This window comes from Polypterus senegalus, chromosome 1 (assembly GCF_016835505.1).
Source record: "Polypterus senegalus isolate Bchr_013 chromosome 1, ASM1683550v1, whole genome shotgun sequence".
NCBI classification, from domain to species: domain Eukaryota; kingdom Metazoa; phylum Chordata; class Cladistia; order Polypteriformes; family Polypteridae; genus Polypterus; species Polypterus senegalus.
This window is the reverse complement of record NC_053154.1, coordinates 187259560-187284868: the sequence shown is the minus strand read 5'-3', so window position 1 is coordinate 187284868 and position 25309 is coordinate 187259560. Positions and strand designations below refer to the sequence as shown.

The following is a 25309-nucleotide window of genomic DNA, read 5'->3' as shown; positions in this document are numbered from 1 at the left end:
CATCCTGATGCAAAATTATTTCATACATTAAAAAAAAACCCTGTATTTTAAATAAAGATGTCTGACCCAAGGCACTTCACTGGTATAGACACAAGTATAGTGGTGTTACTGTTTACAGCTGGAGAATACTCAGGGTGACACACAAGCTTTTAAATGAGGATTGAAATGACAGCCTTGTTTACAAACTCCTTTTTTAATATGGACAGTTGAGTGCTTTTACTACATAATGTTGATTTTTTAGATGGGCATACTGTTATATTTAATTTAGTTGCATAAGGGAGCAAAGCAACAAAAGAAAGAAAATAAGAACCTATTCAGTTAACATTTTGTCCTGTTGGTTTCTCTCGACATTGTGCATTCTATCACAATTTTTAAATATACAGAAGTATATATAACAGCTCTCTGAAGTTCATTACTTTTCTATAGGAGTACCACATTTGAAGCAGTAGATACAAGAGCTATGAAAGATGTACCAGATGCCAACCCAAGTCTTGTAACTATAACACTTTCTTCTGCTTCTTGTAAAAACTGATCTACAGATTTGTATGAAAAAGTGCTATATAAAAAAGTGCTGTTGTTGTTGTCTTAGGACACAGCATCGTCTTAACACTTGGGTATCATGGTATCTTAATACATGATTATTAATATACTGCTTTAAAATAAGGCATATTTTTGTTAATACACAGTACACATATTTAAGCATATACTCCTTCAGTGTTTATGATTAAACAGGCCTATGCCTGGAAACCTCCTTTGAAGTTTTTAACTGATGGATCAACTTCTTACACTAGGTCCTTTGCTTTACATTCACCTCAGTAAAGACTAGAAAAATAAAAATGCTTACTCTAGTTTCTTTTTTCAATAACAATATCTGACTGCTTCTTTCATTAATGTATAAAATATTAGCATTTATTTATTTATGTGGCCAGCAGAGGCTCCTGCCCAGCCAGGATGCCTGGAGGACAGAAGGACCAGAAGAGGGACAACACCTCTCCTGGGACTAGAGAGGGCAGCCGCCCTGGTTTGCATTGGCGTCACAGAATCAGAGCCTAGAAGCTCAACCCTGTTGGGACCTGCGCCTGAATGGTTACTGAGCCATGGCTTGCAGCATTGCCGCCACACCAGGAAGTGCTGCAGGAAGGTCAGCAGGGAGCGCCTGGAGCACATTCGGGTGCAACATATAAAGGGCTGTCTCACTCCATTCAGGAGCCAGAGTCGGGAGGCAGAGGATTTAGCTTGCGGGAGAGGAGTGGAGGCAGCAGGAGAAGAGAAGGAAAAGGTAGAGAAGAAAGTAAAGAGAAAGAAAAGGACTGTGCATTATTGTGGTGTTTTGTACACTGTGTGTGCTGGAAATGAAGCAGGAAAATAACTGTGTGTTTTGGGATATTGTTGGTCTGTGTGTCTGTTTGTGTCAAGGCCGATTCTCCACAATGCCATCCCAGATGGGACTTCCTGGCTGTTAACTGGCAGGGAACCCAGTTTAAGTAATTTTGTGGATGGTCCAACGCAGCAGAACCAGGCACGCACACACATGTTCAACAATCAGTGGCTCACCTTAAAAGCTGCCATTGGCTCATGGCAAGACCGTTCACAATCTGATGGGGAGGGAGAAAGTGAAAGTGGCTGATTACCAGGCTTGCACCATCATCAAGGATGCGCGTAGGTGATGAAGAGGCCAACCGAAGGAAGGATGCTTTGGGGGACAGGATCCAAGAGGTAAGTCTGGTGCCCAGTGGCAGTCGGCCCTGGGGAGATTACCTAGTTATCTCTTATTCATACTTTTTAGAAGGGGACTGCCCGGATCCATGTCTTTGGCCGAAGCACGTTGATCCGTGGAGTGACAATGAGACTGTGGCAGAGGAGACTGGCGAAGACAGCGACAGGAGGACGGGCACCTGGAATCTCCCCCCAAAGTGGGTGATGTGAACTAGGAAGGGATGGTGGATTACCAGACAGCCCTCCCCAAAACAGGCAAGTGATTGGACAGTGTGTGTTGTGTGCCCGCCAATGATTGGTCGAAGGTGGGACAAATGAACATCCATCCTGAGCTAGAAGACGACTCAACTGAGCTTGTGCAGAGGCTCTGCAGCTCACAGCCGTCAGGTAAGTACAAACAAATCGTCAGACTGCCCCCGGCTGATTTACTGAGCTTGATTGTGGCTCTACGTGAGCTGGAGGGTGTCCTTCAGCCCATGCAGTCTCTTTTTCAGATTTTACGTGTCCTCCAAGAGACGATTGAGAGGCTGGAGGAAAAGGTGGACGCACCTCTGAAGGCTGTCCAGCAGTGGCGCTGGATTCTCCAGCCGGAGTGATGCGGCAGTCCAGGTAGATGACACCTGTACCATAAATGAAAGAGGAGTGTCGAGCGAAGAGGCACCGGTATCGATCAGTTCTGGTTGCCAAGTAGCCGCAACTCCTACAGTGGACACTGCGGTGATGATTGATCGCATGGTGGTGGCGAAAATGGCAGAGGCACATACAGGAAGCCGGATGGTGAGTGCCGGCTGTCAGAACGACCCATCCCAAAAGCCTGCGGCAATCTCATGCAGCTTTACATGGGCGCAGATGCCACAGGGTCTCTTTTTCTCCCATTAGGAGACCCAGACTGTTGGGATGCCCCAGAAATAGAGGAGGACCCAGAAGAGGAAGACCGGGTCTCGCAACAATGGGAAACGTGAGGGCTGCTCTCTGTAAGGGCAGAGAAGCCCTGAACTTAGGTGAGGAAAAGGCAGGGCGGAGGTATCCGTCCTGCTTTCACGTCTCGACGGCAGGGCACAGACAATGGGATGCTGGTGTTACGAGTGCCATAGTATTGGCCATGGGTAGAGATATTGTTTGTACAGCATTACGGAGGATGCCTTGATGTGGCATCAGCGCAGTGTCCCAGCACCTTTTTCCTGTTTATCTGCTATAGGACAAGACCGTATCTTATATATAAATGTTTACACATGGAAGTGTGTGTGTCTGTCTGGCACGGAATTGAGAGGTGGAGTTGGAGTAAGGGCTCCACCTCCGAGGAAACAGAAAACTCGCTTAGCTGCTAACACCACAAGCGGGGCCAGCATGTTAGCAAAATAAAACCTCAGAAGAAAGACAAAGTCGTTTAGCCGCTAACATCGGCAAAATGGTATCCTTTTATTTCATTTAATGCACAATACCTCTGTGATGGGGTAACTGCCCAAAATAAGTAGCCAACTAGATACTGCCAGCGTTATAAACCTTTGTCTATTCTTGCATCTGTACTTTTAGTACTACAGGTGGTAAATATAACTGTATGACTTACCTGCTTTTTATATTGATAGGAATCTGGAGGATGCTATGTTTTGACAGTGTCCATTTTAAAAACACGACTACAGCAAACAAGTATTAAAGTGGTATTGATTAAATAAATTAATGTTGTCTTTCTCTTGTTGATTAATTGCTTTTCTGTTTAATCCGTTGTGTGCTGAAGCTTGAGCCAGTCTGCCGAGATAGAGCAATTAACACAGATGCATTGCACTGAAGTGCTAACAACATGGAGACACTGGATATGATGCTAATGACACTCCAGAAACTGGTCCAATCTGAGTGTGGGTGGTAGCATGAGTAGGCTCAACTTCCAGTGTTAGCTCCAGTCTTGTGCCTGATACTGCTCGTGTAGGCACCAGATTCGTACAACCCTGAATAGAATGTAGAATGTCTGAAAATGTTATGATTACAGTGAATAGTGAATACAGTGCCCAGAGGGGACTGAGCGGTCTCATGATCTGGAATCCCTACAGATTTTATTTTGTTTCTCCAGCCGTCTGGAGTTTTTTTTGTTTGTTTTTTCTGTCCCCCTGGCCATCGGACCTTACTTATTCTATGTTAATTAATGTTGACTTATTTTATTTTTTACTGTGTCTTTTATTTTTCTATTCTTCATTTTGTAAAGCACTTTGAGCTACATTTTTTGTATGAAAATGTGCTATATAAATAAATGTTGTTGTTGAATAGTTATTTAAATGATGTAGAACAAAGTTTAAGGTCTAAAATAAATCACATTAGTAGATGATTTTAATTTTGTTTTTAAATCTTTATTGTTTGGATGTCTTATACTTCTATTGTTAATTTGCAGAGATGGAAATGTAAACCAAAAAAGGAAACAAAACAAAAAAAAAAAAAAAAAAGATAACTTGCAGTTTAATAGACAAGGCTTTGGCTTATATTTTTTCTTTTGCTTATTAAAGTTTGTAACCTCAATTGTTAAAACTATCAAAGTAATGATACATTATTGTATAAAACGACAATCAAAATGACAAATATGACAAACAGTGGATTAAACAAATACGTGTGTAACGATATGCAATCTGGGGGTAGAAAACTTGACAATTAATGTCTCCAATGGTGACAGATGCAAGAATAAGTAGTAACAGCTATCTTAAATATCCAGCAATTTTTTTATGTATTGATATTTGCAGAAATTAAAAATTTCACACTAAAAGCAAACGGGTTCACCTCATACAGAGCCTTGCACGTATTTTGAAATGGCGGTTAACATACACTGTAACACGAGACACATGCAGCTCCACAGGATTTGGAGTTAGAACATGCAAATTAAATTACTAAGACTTAAAGCTGTTTCCTTCTGCAAGATGGGAGGCTATGCAGTCTTCAGAACTGAAGAATCTGCTAGCTGCCCCCTGCAATTTCCACTCCTCCATGCTATAACACAAGACACGTTTCAGGCGCCCACCACCTTTTCACCCAGGCATTAACATAAAACATTTTAATTTTTTTAACGGCACCTTGAGGCACTGTATTGCTTTATGAACATTCCAGTTGTGACTCTGCAGAGCAGCCTGGCACTCCTCTATAGTGACTCCATGGACTGTTTCCTGCACCTAAACATAAAAAGAGGTCATTTAACGGTGGCTTAGAGATGATTCAGGAATGGATAGGACAAACACCATTCCAATATAGTAGGGAAAAGTAAAACAGCAAGGATTAACCAAACCCTGTAAAAATGCAATCCATTATGTTTTGTATAATAATTGTTAAATAAAAAATATTGGACGAAACCAAACTTAAAAAGATAGGACAAGAAAGTAAAGTAAATCCCAGATGAGTCTAGTTTAAAGAAAAAAAGGGAACTTGCATCCTGAGTGAGAAAACATGACATGCTGTAGAAAAGAAAACTCTGATAAGCTTGATAAAGTTTGCTAAACAAAGGAAAAAACGGACCCATAACAGCCAGCCAATTACTCAACAGGCCTTTTAGAAATGTATTATTAACCAAATGTTTAGCACTTTGAAAACAATATCAAAAGAATTACATTAGTTATTTATGACAAACACATAAAAATGTGAAATGTGAAACAGATAATGAAACTGTAACCATAAGAACAGTTAAGTTTGGAAGAAGATGATGAGATCCTTTGAACCTATAACTAGATGAGCAGGACTGGCACATCTATAATGCAGGCTTTGGTGAACTTTGAAAAAATGCACACCACTTTCAAAAACACTTTGCACCATATTAAATATTGCAATCCAAACAAACATTTAGAGATATCTCATAATTTATTTCAAGTATCCTAGTAAGAGTTTTGGACATATGACACTCAGTCAAAGATATCCTAAAATAAGTTCTTTAATATTTTAAGACATCTATAACACATTTTGTAGTTCTCACAAGAATTTTCATATAAGCCAAAAATAACCTCCCATGCATTTCAAGGTACCTCAAATACATGTTGATAAATTTCAAACCGATTTTCTATGCATGTTAAAATACTTGAGCTTCATTTTGAATTCCTGTAATCTTTTAATAGGTGTGCCAGTCTTTAAGATACTGTATCTCAAGATGTGTTTAAGACATCTTAAAAGAAATGATTAAATCACTTTTCTCTCAGCAGAAAATGAACAAGAAGCTATTCTGAAAATCTGGAAAAGAACGTTTATTTGAGATACTTCAAAATTTTAAAAATAACTTTAAGTAAATAAAAGCTAAATTGCTTGATTTATTTGTATGTGTTAAGTAATCATGAAGTAACGCTGCTGATGTTTCAGCCTATGAGCCTTAGATGATCCATAAGAATGTGTTTTATAATGGAACTGTTACTGGCAGTTACAGCCTAGTAGCAAACTATAATAACTGTCTGATTCACATAAAATATCCATCCACTTCCAAGCATGCTTAATCTAAAAATGAAATAAGGACTTTTTAAATATATTTATTCATTTTACAACATTAAAAATGTACGTTATTTTTCTTAATTAGAATGTGGACAATAACACTACGAAAAGGCAGATAAAAATTCTCTTCACTCCATCTCTCACACTAGGAAAAAAAATTCTATCAGCATTTAAACAGGAGCCACAAGTTAATTTATGGTGTAACCCCTCTAGGTAAATGCTGCAATACAGGTATGACTCAGAACATTTTTGAAAAATGAAACCTGGTCTGGATTTCCCAGTGAAATATGGTCTATGATTACTGATTTAGGGTGTCAATAATATAATGCCTGTACATTGTAGACATTATTCAAGATTCTCAAAGAAATATGCAGCTGCTTACAGAAAACAAACACTTTTAAGCAATCAAAATCTGCATGAGACCTGACTGATGAGAATGTGTGTATTGCCCACTGGTGTTTGCTTTAGCTGCTTCTGGCTCTTTAGATTTGGGCTGGTCCAGTTAATTACTGAAAATGAGCACACATCTTCAAACATTTCTTGTATGCCTTAGATCTATGCCTTCTTTCCAGTTTACTTTCCTTACTATATATACTATTTTCCTTTATTCCACAAAAATAATCTAGAGTTGGACTGAAGTTGGGGGATCTCTTGGTTTCCTAATTTGCTTAATTGTCCACTTTATATTTGTGTTTTCTACTACATATTCTACCTTTCTATTTTCAAAAACTAAAGATTTCTTGCTGAGATGAACAGTCCTAGTAAAAAGTATGTTTCTCAGAAACTCTGTTCAGTAATGCAAGCTAGCAGTTCTATTATCAGTCACTTACAGGTAGGTCAAGCCAACGAGGCTTAAAGCTGAAAGCTAAACTTTAAGTTCAGATTGCTCTTGATCTGCTATTAACAACATTCTTCTTCTCAGAAGCAGTCTTTTCTGTATCAATAATTAGACCACCAATCATAAAGAATACTTAAGGTGTACACCTTGTGAAAGGCTTAATATAGCAATAAGAAAGGCAAGTGTATTGTTTTACTGACCTGTGAAGCATCGTCCAACTTAACTGAATTTCACACTACACATCAAACACATTATTCTACCCAAACTCTTAATCAATTTTCAGCAGTATAATAAGGGAAAATGTAGGGGGGAGTTACATCTACAATAGGGATGAAAATAACACACAGTGACACAATTCAACTAACTGATCGCTATTCCAGGCCAACTATCTGAGCAGCTGCAGTGGTTCTACTTTTTTTAGTATTGTACCTAAGTCCACTTTGTCTTTCTATGTTATATTTTTTCCTTTTGAATGCTTTGAGTGGAAAAAAAAACATGTACAAAACAAAAGCACAATCTGGTTAACTTGGCAGTGATGTGGTGGAAACACAGTAACATTTAGCATCATATGCCATCTTCTTCCATCTCATCTATTTAAATTAAAACTATGGAAGAAGGGGCTTCTGTGAGTGCAATGCAGTCAAAAAACACAAACAATACATCTTCAATAACATGATTAATTATCTGCTCAAGAGAGGTGAAGCAGTGGATGACTGAAAAATCTGGACTGAAATTCAGAAACAAAATTTGCAAATAGATACACAAACTTTAGTTAAACTAAATTCTCATTAAATTTAGGTGTTATCTTCTTTTACACTAATCTATCCTTTTATTTCCACCTTATTCTTTAAAGTGGTGCACTTTTTTTGGATAATATGTCTGCATTAAAGCTTGTCTGTAGAAACAAATCACCAGCCTTAATTCTCCTGTTAGCTAATGTCAGATTAAAAAAATCAAAGCTGTTTGAATGTGCTTCTCTCTTGTGCCTGAATGCATTCAATAACTAAGTATTAATTAAAATGCTTGTGGTTTAAAACTCGGCGAGTACACAATTGGCTACCTGTCATTTAGAATATGACTCAAGTAATCTTTTTTATGGATATTTTATTAATTTTTGCTGTTGTGCAAGGTTAAGTTTCTATTGAGGCCTATTGTATCAACAAATGTATGATCTAAATATTACATGAAAACATGAGATTAAAAGCTTTTCTCAGCCATCACTACAAACAGCATAACAGATTAAAATTTGTTACAGGTTTAAGTAAATACCAGATTAAAATTAAATGGGTGATAGGGCTGATCCAAGTAACTATAGGCCAGAAAGTATAACATGCATCACAAGTAAATTATCACCATCATTAATGAAATGTTTAGAACAGGTGTATTAGCAAACATTCAACATGGGTCTAGACGAGGAAGGTCATGTTTCATTAATATGTTGGAATTCTAGGAGGAAGCAATAAAAATATGATCAGAGAGGTGCATATAATATTATTTGTCTTGATTTTCTGAAGGTTTTTGATAAGGTACTACATGAAAGGTTATTGATCAAATTAAAAGAAGTGGAAATTTATGGTACGTCTGTAGGGGGATGCAAAATTGACTCGGGCACAGAAATCAAAGGGTTATGGTGAAGTAAGCTTTTTCAGCATTAGGCAATGTTAAAAGTGCTGCAACCTGTGGTATCAGTTCTGGGGCCCCTTATCTTTTTAATATACATAAATGATTTGAACAAGAATGTAATAATTAAGATGGCTAAGTTTACAGATGATACCAAACTAGGTGGAAGGGCAGATAATATAGAATCAGCTAATTTGTTACAGAAGAGTTTGAATAGCACACAGGTTTGGACTGTAATGTAAGTGGATGTAAAGTATTACATGTAGTAAGTAGAATGTCTGATTTGAATACACGATTGGGTGGGTGGGAGTCTAAAACTTGAAAGTACGTATGAGAAGAACCTGGGAGTCATAGTAGATTCATCACTATCTACATCAAGATGGTGTATAGAAATGATCAAGAAAGCTAATACAGGTCAAGAAAGGTTATGCTTAAATTATATAAGGCAGCAGTGAGACATCACCTGGAGTACTGTGTTCAGTTTTGGTCTCCATATTACAAAAAAAAAAATTGCAGAACTAGCAAAAGTTCAGAAAAGAACAAGTAGGCTGATTCCACGGTATGGGCTATGAAAAGGGATTGAAGGAGTTCAGGAATTGAACCTTTTCAGTTTAAGCAAAACAAAATTAAAACAGGACATTATTAAAGTGTTTACAAATATAAAAGGAACTCGTACAGTACAGTCATATGAAAAAGTTTGGGAACCCCTCTTAATTCTTTGGATTTTTGTTTATCATTGGCTGAGCTTTCAAAGTAGCAACTTCCTTTTAATATATGCCATGCCTTATGGAAACAGTAATATTTCAGCAGTGACATTAAGTTTATTGGATTAACAGAAAATATGCAATATGCATCATAACAAAATTAGACAGGTGCATACATTTGGGCACCCCAACAGAGATATGACATCAATACTTGCTTGAGACTCCTTTTGCAAATATAACAACCTCTAGACGCCTCCTATAGCTTTTTATGAATGTCTGGATTCTGGATGGAGGTATTTTTGACCATTCTTCCATACAAAATCTCTCCAGTTCAATTAAATTTGATGGCTGCCGAGCTTGGACAGCCTGTTTCAAATCATCCTATAGATTTTCGATGATATTCAGGAGACTGTGACGGCCATTCCAGAACATTGTACTTCTCCCTCTGCATGAATGCCTTTGTAGATTTCGAACTGTGTTTTGGGTCATTGTCTTGTTGGAATATCCAACCCCTGCGTAACTTCAACTTTGTGACTGATGCTTGAACATTATCCTGAAGAATTTGTTTATATTGGGTTGAATTTATCCGACCCTCGACTTTAACAAGGGCCCCAGTCCCTGAACTAGCCACACAGCATGATGGAACCTTCACCAAATTTGACAGTAGGTAGCAGGTGTTTTTCTTGGAATGCAAAGCACTTTTTGTTATGACCAAATAACTCAATTTTTGTCTCATCAGTCCAAAGCACTTTGTTCCAAAATGCATCTGGCTTGTCTAAATGAGCATTTACATACAACAAGCGACTGACTCTGTTTGTGGAGTGAGTACAGAAAGGGCTGCTTTCTCATCACCCTGCCCATACAGATGTTCTTTGTGCAAATTGCGCTAGATCCCAGTTGTTATTTTAAAATTATTTCTGCAACAAGAACAATGGTACATGATTGGAAACTGGTTAAGGGCAGATTTTGCACAATCATTAAAAAGTTTTTTTTTTTATGCAAAGAGCCACAGTCACATAAAATAAATACCAAGTAGTGTGATTTAAAGCAGAGTTTCAGAGGCCTTCAAATCTTAACTTGATGTTATTTTGTTCAATCTCAGTGAAAAGGCTGGATGACCCGACTAGGCTGGATGACCCATTCTCTTAATGTGTTTAACATTTGAATGTTCTAAATACTAGTTTTTGGGTGAAGTATTCCTTTAACCCGATTTAAGAATAGTATAGATATATTTACAGTACTGTCTTGGGCCACTCAAGAATATTATGTTTAAATATAGCCTAGAAAGCCAGCTTTAAAATAATTTTCTTTCGGGCTATATATTTTACATACTGTTTCATGTGTAGGCTTGAGCTGTTTTTGTCTGCCTCAACACCAGCTGGCCATATCTGTATTTATAGATTTCCATTAAGCAGCTTACAGAATGTAATTAAAATGTACATGATGTATTTCTATATTATTTATATATATATATATATATATATATATATATCACAAAATGTTAGTATTTAGAATATTGTTTTGTATGTCATTTAATTGTGTTTTCATTGAATGATGTTTTTTACTTTATTTGTACAGTATTCTGATCTCACAGAGACTTTAATAATTCACTGATCCATACAGTTTAAACTGTACATTTATAAAACTGCATTGTTATAAAAAGATTGACAAAATTAGTTAAACACACCAGATGTTTACTTCATTTGTAAATTCCAACAATGTAGTTCTAAAAACTAAGTGCACTTTCAAAAACACATTAGCACCTAAGCAACTGCATATAAAGACACTCATTCTAAAACTAATCTTGATACAGATTACTGTACCTTACTGCAATGACTATTATTTTCACTTAACTTGCTTATCACTGATTACTAAAGTAAATTACTACAAAGCAGACTATATTAATATTGTTACTGGCCTTAGATTTCACAAGCAACTGTATAAATAAGCCATGACCTCCTTATTTGTTATAATCCAGAGCTGACATAACCAATAAGTCATTAAATACAGAATAGACATAAACATATGAGCTAAACAAGGACTGCTTTAAGTAGGTTTTGATTCATTATCTCCATACAGTAATTGTATATTGAAAAACAAAGAACACAGAAAGTGCATATTGGATAGCACACATACTATCAAAATAAATAGACCATAGATCTGTGGACAAAAGGCCATCCAGCTAGAATAGGATTCACCACACTGTAAAGGCAAAAGTAGCTCACAAAATAGATGGATGTAACTATGAGACTGTACTGCATTAAACAGAAATGCTAGAATAAGAATACACTAAATCAGGCTAAAATGAAAAAAGACATACATGTTCATAAAACAATCAATTAATGAAAAGTCAAAACTGCCATTGCCAGGAAGGTAACTGTTAGAAAATCTGTGTACAGTACATGATGATATTTCACATGAGTTATGAACAACATCTGCTTTGTGCTTTCAGTAATGTGTCCATGTAATGTAAGGTGAAAATATGCAATGTAAGGTGAAATGTAATTGCAATGTAAGGTGAAAATATGAAGCACTTTCATAAAATATTGCATAAAATTATTTGTTTATTCATCATTTTTCCGTAATAAAATACTTTCACATTGTCATCATACTTGCATCATATAGAAATCTAATTTTATGTGTTTAGCATTCAATATTTCATGCTTTTGTTGCATATACGGTGTATAGTGCTAGGGCTTCTATTATAAAGGAAAATACTCTTCCATAGAACTATGTTAAAATGGACTAAAACAAAATAACTTGAGGTGGAATGGTGGCCAATTGGTCAATGCTGCTGCCTCACACTTCTAGAATCATGGTCTTTGTTTTCGTGGAGTTGCCACTTCCTTCCTGTGTGTATTGTTCTGCAGACTCATTCCAAAGATGTGTGGATTATGCTGTTGATTCTTATAAGGCCCTCTGGGAGTGTGTGTGTGTGCGTGTGTGTGTGAGAGAGAGAGAGAAACAATTTTGTCCTAATGTGGAATGTAAACATGTTGTTTTGAAGATGGATGGATGAAGTAAAGTTTAATGCAAAACATTTTAAATTAATTCCCTGTGTCTGTTATATTATGTTATGTACCTGGCTTAGTCATTGGCCTAGAAGAAAAAATGTTACCTCATCAAATTTCAGATATCTGCACACTCCTAATTTATAGCTCTCTTATTAAGCTTTCTGTGGGATAAGCACGTTAGGTTAATTGATCATTTCTTACCTATTTGTATAAAAAGATGACAATAGTCCAGTATCAGCAATATACCTGCTAATCAAACAGTGCAAAAAACACTATGCAAAAAACTCTGTGCCCATTGTTTAAAATAAAACAAATAAGTGTAAAATGTGAAGTTTAGTTTAGTGTATAATTGGTTTGGCCAAATAAAATGTAAATACTTGTAATTAATTTGTGCACCTAGAATCCATCCTGAAAAGCCACAGAGAGTTAGTTGTGTTATTACTACTCAATGGACTTAAGTTCATCATACAGAAATGAATATCCCTGGTGGACAAGAAATCTGAATCTCCTCTGAGGGTACAAACATGGTGCAGAATGGAAACTCCAATTAAACTAGATACATTTTTGTGTTTTATTTGCTTGGGATAAAAATACAACCCAGAAATGCACAAACCCGCCATAAAAATCATACATTTATTAATCCTGCAATTAAAAAAATTAACATGTTCAACATATTAGATAATATGACAAATATCTCTGAAGACATCAACTTCTTTTTATTCATTTCGGATCAAGACTGGGAAAATGCTTTGCTGAGTTCTTTAATTTTAATCAATATTGTTTCCAAAACAATCATTCCGTTGTAATATAGGATGATAACTTTTATTATTTTTAATTCATTTATTCATCTTCTGTAAGCTATGCATTTGTAGAACTGCACATTACCATTAATTTTCTATGCTATTACACTTTCATTTTACATTTTTGAAAATTACTGTTGCAGGACTGCACAAAATATGTGAAGAATCATGATGCAAGAAAAACCAAAGTGATAAATCTAACTAACATATCATTGATTTTCAGAATATGCATTATGAACAGTTACTATGCCTAATATAGATTTTTGAATAGAAAATGGGGTGGGGAAACTACTGAGCCAGTATATTAAGAAGCATGAGAATCAGAAGTTGTCAGCTGTGTAATTTACATAGAAAATACTCATCTGATTAGGAAATCTATTTTATTTGATTTAGATTGCTAAAAGTATTAATAATAGGATATAGTAACTAAAGCAAATACATTCTGTCTAAACAGCTAGAGACTAGAATTAGATTAGAAAACAGACAAATGTGTTAATTTTATTTAAAGATGTACCAAGCATTATAAAACCAAATCCATTACCTACCTTTCACATGAGTGAAATTATAAATTTCAAATGTACAGCCTGTTAAAACTGCAAATATTGTGTAGGAAAACCTTAAAAATACTACTATGCTACTATGGATAGAATTCCAGGATAATGTGTAAACATCATCTTTCCTAATCTAAGCATTATGAAAAACAAGACATTTCCATCTCTTAGCTAATTCCTCACAATAAATATAATATTTTATATGCTTGGCAATACTCTCTGCATTGACTGTAACCAAATCCAACTTGTGCATTTTTGGTCAGTTTTGACCTTCCATTGCAGTTTTTTTCAGCTCTCTGAACTTATTTGAAATGTTTTGTCAGGATTTTGACTATATGACTGACTGTAATCTTACCTTTCACAATGAAAACCTTAATCTGAATACTTACTAGTTTGATTTTATCCGATGGCTTGATTCCTTCAGTTTTTCCAACAGATCCATCAAAGGTAATTTTCTGGAGACTATAGGAGGTCTTCATCACATTTTTGGCACCCAAATTGCTGTTATTGGAAGAGAAGTTTGTTTTGACATCATTTTGCTGGACCATGGGTCGTACAGTTGCTGTTGTAACAGTTCTTCTGGATGAGATGTCCTCTGTGCTTTCAGCCTCCTTAAAAAACCTCTCATACTTATCCAAGTAGGGAGGTCTTTCTGGAAGAAGGTAATAATGCGTGTTGCTCACTTTTTTTCCATCTTTAACAATTGGTAAGATGCATGGTCCTTTGCTACAGTCCTTCCCTTGAGCCTGAATTACTTTTGGGGTAGCATATTTGGGGTCTGATGCAAAGCTCTGGGTAGTTGGCATAGGTTTGCCAGGTGAAGTGGAAAGATATGAACCAAATGACATGGCTGAACTAAGGCTGCATCTTTGTTGAGGAGATCCCACATTGAGACTCATGGGGCTAGGAGTTCGAGAATTAGGCTGTGATAAGGGGTCTCTTGGGGGTAGCTGTGGCGGTTTGTCATCCTCTCCCACTGAACCAGGAGAAAGATCACCAGACCATCGACCATACTCATTTCGTTTAGCAGGCCGTGGTGGGATAGGTATCCTAGGTGGAATCTGTGGTTTTTCTTCAGCAGATGGTAAAAATATCTGTTTGTGAACATCCGGATTTGTGGGGCTTGGTGTGGAAGGCTGAGAAAAACCAGCAGGAACATTTAATCTTTTCATGCATTCTTGTTGTAGTTCCTCAAAAATTTCAGTTGACTGAGATAAGCTTGTCCGTCTCTTCTGATGACAAGGCAAGAACAGGTTGTCCTCCACTTTTAGTCTTTCTACCAAGTCAGCTTCCTGAACAAAGCCAAAGTTTGTTTCTCCCTTGTCTTTGGTTTTGTGGAGATTAACCATATCATATTTTGACCTTTCGTCTGTCATAACTTGTTCAGAACTATTTATCGAAGAAACTTCAATATCCTCCTCATCCTGAGCAACGTCGTCATAAGCAGGTGGGGGTGGTAAGGGTTTGGAATCCCAGTCAACAACAGGTGTAGGGTGAAGGGGTCTAGGAAGAAACCTTGTGGGACTCTGCGGAGGGGTTTTATCCAATATACTGTCAGTGTCCAACACTAATTTTGCCAGTGCTGGAATTGTTAGCTCCATGATAGGAGAAGGAGTAGATGGTGGAACCTCATCTTCAAAGTCAATCAATGAAATTTCATTTGCCTGAGCTACTATGCTTTTTCCACCGAAGCACTGTCTATCACTGATCTTTGTTGCACAGACTCGAGCAGCAGGTTTAAGTTTAAGACCCTTAACAGGCCCTTGTTTCCTTAGTGACATTTTCTTTAGGTTAGCAGCAGAATCTTCCTCTTCTGCTACTGGGTCATAGCAAGGTTCTGGATTAAATCAGGATGAAAAAAGATAGAAAAAGAAACTTACTACCAAACATTTAAAGGACAAAATCACTGAAATGTCAGGTGAAAATAAAATGAAAATGGCTTCATCAAACTAAACGAATGAATTATTAAATGTTTCATATTTTTAAAGTGAACTGCATTTACTAATATTCAACTAATTAAGCTTTCCTACCAAGAAAGAAGCATCTGAAAAATTTGTTAATGCAATCATTTCATTAGGCTAAATAAGTGACAGCGATTTCAATAAAAATAATATGGAAGAATAACGGATATAGAACAGTTCACACAGACAGCCTGCACTGAGGTTCAGAAGTACAACATACAAGAGACTGCTTATAAATTAGTCACTGTTACATAACAAGGGGAACAGAATCTCTTTTGGAATTAATCGGATAGTTTTATGGGAGGGTTTGTATTCTTGGAAGATGGTTGAAAACAAGTAAAGGCTCCTAAATATACTCAGCTCTTACCCCATAAAAGTTTATTTTTCCTAAATGCTAACAGATACCTATCCCCTATACTATTAAATGGACTAACTATTAAACTTAATCTTTCACTTAGTTCTTCTTTCCAGCCCAACAATTAGGAAACAGCACGGATGCTTAAGTGAAGAATAAAGAAGCTGCATCTGAAGTGCTCCATTCACTTTGTGCTAGGGTTGGTGGGATAATGGCAGTATGAAATCTCAATGTCAAACTACAAAACTACAAAATGTAGGAAGAGAATAGTAAAATATCTAAAAACTGATGGAAGGAGAAAATAGAGCAGACATCCACAGGGTGTGAATGGATCTAATTAATCTTTCACAGGAAATAAAATCACAAAAAGGTGTACAAAGCAATAACAATGTAACATGGCAATGCAAATACAGCCAAGGTTGTACAACTGGATGTATGCAAAGCAGACAAGCTTTTACTAACTGGTAAATTCTTTTCATATATCAGCTGTATTTAATGCCTTATATTGTGAAAGATATGGGAGGTTTGTAGCAAGACTGAAAATTTTAACAGAAAGCTATTTTATTCTGAATCATAAAATTTTGGAACTTAAGTGTAAAGATACATTTCCATGAGCTGAATTTCTGTAGTTTAATACACCTGCAATGTTCTGCTTGTCCATTTTGTTGCTTGATCTTTTGGTCAATATTACTCTTTCCTATTGCACTAAGCCATTCACTCATCAGGCATGTTACAGAATGTGTATTCTGTAAATTAAGATGAAAGAATATTGTTCAGTTAAATGCTGTAGGTATAATTTAATTTGCCACTGTTGTGGCAACGACTTCTAATGCCCAATGTTGTGTCAGTTGTCTAATATTATGTATGGATTGTTTGTTTTAAAGATATGCTTTTTGATGGAAATAAATATGATAATACGAATTAAATGCTGGTTAAGGAGGATGATAAGGACTAATTATTTCAGTATATTTGTGTTTGCACTTTATTATTTAAGGTAGACTAGTGCACCCCAGAGAACAATGAGCTGCTCTAGGTGTTAGCACATGACTAGTATTTGAGTTAACCATTCTAGGCCAAGTCTAAGAACAGACCAGTGCTCTACTTGAGGCAACATATACTCAACTGAGAACGCTTCATACGGTTTGTTTTGGTACTTTCTGTACCGCATATGTTTATACATACCCTGAGTTTACTGTGTTAACAACATGCAATTTTTGCTTACCTTTAGCCTCCTTGGAGTAGCATATAATAAATGATACTGAGTTGTTCAAAAAAGGCATTGTGCACCTGTATACATATGTTAAGGATAATTTAAAACACACATTTTTTTCATGAAATTAACTCACTTTGTTGTTTCAGTAGACGTGAAATACTGTATTTACACTACCTGGTTGCTTTACTAAACACCTACTTTTTGGTCATCAAGATACAACAGTTGTTGTTGCCAGCTAGTTCTGATAATATAAATATTTTACAGCTCCCGGTTACATGAAAGAGTGCATAAGACACTAATGCATAATGAAATTACTTTAGTATTTGTTTTGTACAGTTGAGTTGGCCATTTGAGCCATGCATATGGCAGCTTTTTGAACATGTAATACAATTTTTCATGGTTATTATTATTTGTTATTATTGTTATTTGTTATTAATCACTTCTCTTCCCAGAAGCCTGCTGTGGTGCTGTGTCAATGCACCACTGTTGAAATTTCTCACCAGTTTTATGGAATACATCCTTAAAGAACAACAATAACTTATGACAGATTGCGATGGGAATAATGTAAAAGCAGAATGGCTGGAAGATGCTGCTGTTTAAAAAAAGACACAATCACACAACAAATAGGTTGTGATTTTAGCATCTTTTTAGTTATTCTGTATATCTTATTCACTTTTTAAGTGTTGGTCTTCTTCTTATTTCATTATCATCTTACTAGTATCTGTTTTATCAATGTAGATATGTAAGCTAGTGGGTATTGTAATTTTTTGTAAGCATATTGAGCTGAATTCCATGAATGAAATGTGTTATAAATATTATCATCATTGTCATTAAGTAACACTCTATATAATATTTACTGAGAAATAAAAGCTAATTTGTTGGTAATTTGTAAAATTACAGATTAATAGATTTAATAATTTAACTGAGCAAATCTCAAAAGTAAAAATGTGTTCCTGATTCATAAATTGTTTGGAAGAAAACACACAAAGAGTTTGAACAGTTTCATATTTACTATTTATCTTATCTTAATCACCAGTTTTGGCAAGACTAATTGAACACATTTTTTCTTTTACTTCATTTGAAAAATATTTTAAAAGTGCAATAGTAAATAATGATAGCAAACCTTGCAATTATTTAACTTTTCACTTGCACTTGAAAGCACTATTGCTGTGTTATACTGTATGTTTTTATCAATCATTACAACTTCCAATGCCTAATATATTTAGTTTTAAGTGACATCAAACAATTACATGTGTAATTTATTTATTTGTTAAATGACTGTAAAACTACTTCACAAACTCTCACAAACAAAAGATAAATCATGCAATAATGCACTCTGACAAACAAAGTACTGCTGTGTTACTCACATGATACTATAAACATCTCAAAGAAGGCCAAGCTATCATTAAACTAAAAAGCTACTGTATATGTTGGAACAAATGAAATACAGCATTCAACAAACAAGGAAAAAAAAACATTTATTAACTATTAATGATAGCTACCTAAACATGAACAATCGGGTGTTCTTTTGTAACTAAAGGGATTAATTAAATCCTATTCATGTTAGTAGATTTGTCTTATGGACAGCAAGACTGGGGCAGAGTGAAACTGCTGCAAGGCATTACAAAAACAAGCAATAACGTTTACGGTATACCTTTAAAGAGTGGGGCTAGAATGAAACAGAGAGAGCAGGAACAGCTTTTAGACCAGAACGAGTGGCCAGACTTACTCTTGATTAGGATGACTGGTTGAGGAGGGCGTGGAGGAGGCTCCTCTGAAGCAAGGCAAAAGGAAAAGAGAGAATGAAGCTCAAAAAAAAAAAAAGGGAAATTTTGGGGAAAAAAAAATGGCAAAATTGTTCAATTATAGGAAAAAGAACTGTTAAGGCCCGAAATGATTTATGACCTTTAATATTCAGATAGTGCCTATACAACAAAGAACCAAGATATCATAACATGGTGTTTTTGGGATGTCAAAGAACATAGATCTAAATTTTACATGAACACTTTAAATAAACACATTCTGAATATAATACACTTCAGATCTCTGTCACTGTTTTTATGCAAATGTAAAGAAATTAGATCTTTTTTATTATTAGCTGAAGCATACATTTACAAAGTTATACATTCTTTGAAGTATCCTGATAATTCTGTTAAAGACTATGCCTAAGTAATTCAGATGAATATACGAGGAAAAACAGTCGTCAACTATGTTATGCACAATTCAAATAAGTAACTTATCATTAAAAAATGCTGTACCTGCCTTAATTTGTATTATTTTATGGTTATTAGTTTGTAAAGGGATTCATAATTTAAATGTAGCTTACTTTTGCATCACTCTGCAAAAACAAGGGGCAGAGGTGTAAATTTTTTCATTGCAAGGTCTACTCAAATGTATTTACACTGCAAGAAATTAGGGATGTCTATGAATTTGATGTGAACTGTGGAAAGATGCCTCAGCAAAGAAGTGAGATGTAGTGGCAGTGTATCAGTGAGACAATGTTGATTATGACATTATCATGCTACCCTGAATATGACTGGTAACAGATTTAAACCAAAAATATTTGTTTTGAGATGCCTTTGGTAATACTTTGCCTTTACTTACTTTTCGCCCTTCCAGGCAACTGAGTGGGTCTTGCTGCCATTATATCCATTCCTAAAACATCTGGGGGATCCATTGGATTGCTCAAGTACAACCTGAACATGGAATAAAGATGAACTATATTTGAAGGGGACAATTTTATTGACTGCAGATTTATATAATTCTAAAAAAATAAACACTATACTTAATTAAATTCAGATAACATTTTCATGAAATCCTTATATTCAAAAAAACAAAAGTAGAACCAATGAGTGTAAAGTCTACAAATAGTACAATGCTGTCAGCTTCAAACTTCACTGTCATACCATTTGGATTTCTTCCGCATTTCCACACTACTTTAGCTTAAAATGCCACTGTGAAGACCATAACAATATACAGTTAATAATGGCTTTGGTCCCTTTTCTTTGTAAAACTTTTTAATGCCTTTACCAATGAGCATAGAGTGAAGTCACAAGGCAAATTCTTTCTTCAAATTCAAAGCATTAAAAAAAAAAATAAGTACAGGCCCATCTCACTCTAGATTTAACTATCTACCAGTATCCAGATTTGGATTCTTCATCAATCCCAGCATTTAAAACATTAGCTGTACAAGCAGCATCAATAAGATGGTTCTGTGGTAAAGTAGTCATAGTGTAGACAAATACATGATAGACATTTACATCTGTGATAATCATGATCCACTGTTCATTTTTTTTCTTGGTATGCTGCTCTGTAATGTATCATTATTGCCACCTTGATCACTTTATTCTTCCTACCATTGGACGAAGATGTCAAAATGGGTAGAAGACAATGGAATAAACTGATTCTACCTTTTCTAAAGGATCATGGGCCTCAGGTCCCCAATACCACAGGGTCGTTTTCAAGTAAGAGTTTTTAACTGTCACTTGTCCACTGTTACTTACCTTTCTTTGAAGCTATCCATGTGTATTAAGCTATTCATATTTATACTTTGCAACAGTAGCACAGTGGATATCACTGTTGCCTCACAACTTTGTAGTCCTGTGTTTGAATCCTAGGCCTAGCTACTGCCGGTGTCTGCATAAGTTTTTCTACCCTGGTACTACAATTTTCCACCTACATCCCAAAGACACAAATGTGATGTTAATGAGTGGACACGGCATGACTGTATGTGTTCCTGTCTTGTGCACAATGCTTCTAGCACAGGCACTGGCAACCCTGAACTGGTTAAATTGGTTGGATGGATATCTATATGTTTAGATATACCAATATATTACTATATTGTAATTATGTGCATGCATTCTGACCTTGTCTTTTAAGTAGAATGCTATATTAAAAGAAACTTCACTTGCTAGACAGAAGTGCAATAGCAGCTGTTTATTTTCTCAATAATGACACCAATGTTTTTGCATGCTGAGCGTAACAGTACTGCAGAGGTAAGCATTGCTGCCCCGCAGCTTAAGACACTAAGGTTAAATATCCAACCAGGTCACTGGTTAAGTACAGTCTGCAAGTTCCAAAGTTTACATGAGGTTTTTCAAATACACCAATTTTTTCTTACCCTCCGAAGCAATGCATATTAGGTTGACTAGCAAAAATAAATTGGCAGACTAGAAGCAAGTCTGGACAGATGTCAGTTGATGATCGTGCCTTACCTCAGTACAGGTAGAATTGGCTCTGGCTCCTTTTGACAATCCAGTGCCATGAAATGAAATGGCAAATGAGTATTTTTATAGAGAAATGAAATGCTGAAGGTGGTAAATTGTTAGTTTCACAAGGAATACATAAAATGAGAGCACAGTGCAATTTTAATTTTTACATTCTCTTTCATAATGTGTGATTGATCTGGCAAATTCCATGACAAATTTTTAATCAAGTCATTCATACATTGTTCAGTGTTTATTTTTGCATTGTAAATTTATTTATTCTTCTGTCCAATGTGAAGGTATTTATTGACGTAACCATGTAATTAATTTAAATTAAGTTACAATTTATATGTGCCAGTTCAGCAGCTGAAATGAGATTGGTTGTATATTATGATAAAATTAATTTGAGAAAAAAAGATGAAATGTTAGTGGGAATTAATTATATTATTACAATATACATAATAAAAATATTTCTAAAGTGATCCAAAGAAAAGTGTTAATTAACATATTTGGGTGTTTCATTAGCAGTTACAAGAAATCTGTTTCCCACTCTCCAATATATACAAATAAATTACTGATGGTATATTCAGTTGTAAATAGCTCAAAGATTTAGCGTGTCATGCAGTTCAGTGTATTTTTAGTTACATAGTTTACTAAATGATGGAAATCTGTTTTATATACTTAGATGTGACAGAGAATAAATTTGCAGCTTCTCTTCAAAACACACACTTTACCTCTACCACTTCTTGGAATTACTGACTCATCTGTATAATTTTTAAAGATTTTAGACTCTTAAAGTGCTTTTCAAGAGACAAGAATGCTACGTAGAAACACCTCCTAAGTCAAATTCTCTGGAACCAACATGCAAGATATAATGCACATCACTAGGTTAGCATGAGCAACAGATAGGAACATTACCTCAGTTTCTAATTAGTGCATTCTTATATTGTGCACTAGCTAACAACAAAATATTCAAAGATAATGCATGTGTGGCTAAAAATGTATATGATGTGAATTTTTACATAATGCCTGCTTGGAAAGCAATCTTTCGTAGACCAGCCTTGTGGACATACTGGCACTTTCAATTATTGTCTGTCTGTAACGGGAGACCCTGTTGCTGTTATAATAAATAATATACATAAGATGAGCAGTCTAGATAATCTGTAAGGTATGTCTCACTATTATTCACATAAACGTGAACCAAACCAGACAGAAAGAAATTCCATGGATATAAATCTGTATTGTTTCTCCATAAATCTGACAAAAAAAGTCACAGCTAATAATTATAATTGAACCACGTTACCATGCCATTTACATATGAGAGAGACACACAAAATATTTTTTATTGTCCAATGTGATGTACCTTTTTTCCAGCCTACTCTTGGTAAATTATAACACAAAAATGTGTAAATAATAGTATATTGGCAACCTATATTTGTCACAAATTTCTATCAGTTTTAACAGTAACATAAAACTATTTTTTGAATTTAACTAGGAGAGATTCAAATGCGAATAAAGATAATTATATCTTGTAATCTTTTATCTTACAAAGTATTTAATGGATCCAAAGTGATTCTCTTGGGGTACTCTTTGAAATCTATACTAATAAAAGGCAAAGCCCTCACTGACTGACTAACTGAATGACTGACTCACTCACTCACTACTAATTCTCCAACTTCCCGTGTAGGTAGAAGGCTGAAATTTGGCAGGCTCATTCCTTACAGCTTACTTACAAAAGTTGGGCCGGTTTCATTTCGAAATTCTACTCGTAATGGTCATAACTGGAGCCTATTTTTATCCATATACTGTAATAGACTGCAGCTCGATGGCCGTGGGAGGTGGAGTTGCGTCTCGCATCATCACGCCTCACACGTAATCACGTGAACTGACTGCGAATGCAGTACGTAGAAAACAAGGAAGAGCTCCAAAGAGCGCTGAAGAAAAAACGCATTACACAATTGAGAAGGCCGCGAAAGAATATGAAGCGAGTGACGCATACAAGCATATTCATAAGTGCAGCTACTGTGAAAACAAAGCACGGTGTAAATTGCAAGTTTAAATTAAGTTTATAGAGACGCTCCCGCTGTCGTTTGTCATGCCCACGACGAATACCATATTCGCAAAATAAAAGTTTAATGAGAAGACACGAGGTATAAACGAGACTTTGGATCACTTTGTAACAGAGTTAAAATTGCTGTAGCAAGAAACTTTTAAGTGCCAGGTCTTAGCTAACATTAAATAAAGCTGTTGACATCGCAAGATCACACAAGAGAGCGGCTCACGTGATCTGACTGAACGCAGTACGAGTGATCACTTCGATGAATCAAACCTGTTCAAAAATGCATTACACAATTGAGAAGGTAGGAAAAGAATATGAAGCGAGCGACGCATACAAGCATATTCATGAGTGCAGCTAATTCGGAAACAAAGCACGGTGTAAACCTAAACTTTAAATTAAATGTATTCCTTGCATCCCCATTATACCCTCTGATCTCCCACTTCAATTCAAATGCCTCCAATTTCCAGTAAGGCTCTGCTTTGCGATGATAATTAATAAGTCTCAGGGATAGACCCTACAAAAGGTCGTCATTGATTTGAGGCAAGATTGCTTTTCTCCTGGACAACTATATGTTGCATTCTCAAGAATAAGCTTGCACAGCTTGGTCATATTACAACCGGAGTGCTGAACTGACAACGTGGTATACAAAGAGATCCTTAACAAATAGTTATTGGTATATTTTCCCTCAGTTTAAAAAGGTTTTCTTTTCTTCTTATTAAAAATTTATCAGCAGTACTTCGCCGCTGCGATATATATGTGTGTGTGTGTGTATATGTATATATGTATATGTGTGTATGTATGTGTATATGTGTGTATATATATATATACATATATATATATATATATATATAGTAGATGTGTGTGGATATGTGTATATATGTATATATATGTTTGTGTGTGTGTATGTATATATATTTTTATATATATATATATATGACAGCAACATTCATAACAGTAACAAAACAATTACATTGACAATCATGTTACGTTATTTTTAAAATGTTTCCTTTTCTTTTTCATAACTTATTTAACACACTACTTCTCCGCTGCGAAGCGTGGGTATTTTGCTAGTAGTTTTATATTTTGAGGGGGAAATTCAGAAAAAACACATTCAAGTGTTCTAGGCTAAAACCTAAGATACAGCACAATAAAGTAGCTTAGATGAAATAGAGAATGTCAGGATTCTCCATTGCTTTACAGAGGTGTTTCTAAAACCGGAACTGGGCCCGGATCTGGGTGTAAAAATGTGAATACATATGTAATTTACTTGTTTGGAAAAAAAAAAGCATATTGTTATTCACATTTTTATACTAATTTAGCATTTTGAAATAAGACATTCATCATCCCTTAATGCTTACACTGCAGTTCAGTGCCTGTATATAGTCAAGCAGAAGTAGAGGAAAGGTCTGTTAATTCCCTTTATTAGATCCCGCTTTAGGAGGACTACGATGATATTTGATTTGGGAGTTTGCAAAGATTCAAAGAGTTATCATGGTTTTTTTCTCCATTTTACTGTCAATACTGCATTTTTGTAAAGGTCCCAGATATGCAGCTTTCTTTACTTGATCAATACATCTCAACTATTACTTTCTAATTAGACTATTGATGAATCAGAAGATCAAACCAATGCTTCAAGATATGCCAAGAACACTAGTTTTAAATTTATTTTGGTGGTAAACTGGGGGTATGTCAGTAAAAAATGAAAACGCAGCACAAATACATATAAATGGAAACAGTATAAATAACATTCATTTGCATAGCACCAAGTATTTTGTTCATGTTCTTCTCCATACATAAAATCGCAGGTCTGATGTGACATAGTGTTTTGAAAAC

The 25309-nt window shown here is 35.5% G+C and overlaps 1 protein-coding gene across 8 annotated transcripts in view; it reads right to left on the bottom strand.

The window, feature by feature from the left end:
* The window catches only part of tnk2b (tyrosine kinase, non-receptor, 2b), a 402816-nt gene that overhangs the window by 15224 nt on the left and 362283 nt on the right, over positions 1-25309 (bottom strand). For 5 of the 8 annotated variants that reach the window (XM_039764482.1, XM_039764485.1, XM_039764469.1 and 2 more), the window contains 4 exons: positions 19817-19908; positions 18867-18986; positions 14073-15520; positions 4767-4862 (listed from right to left, as the gene is read on the bottom strand). In XM_039764482.1, the coding sequence (XP_039620416.1) occupies positions 4767-4862; positions 14073-15520; positions 18867-18986; positions 19817-19908 (1756 nt within the window). The remainder of the gene's footprint in view (positions 1-4766; positions 4863-14072; positions 15521-18866; positions 18987-19816; positions 19909-25309) is intronic. The other 3 variants (XM_039764483.1, XM_039764486.1, XM_039764487.1) reach the window with 3 other exon arrangements.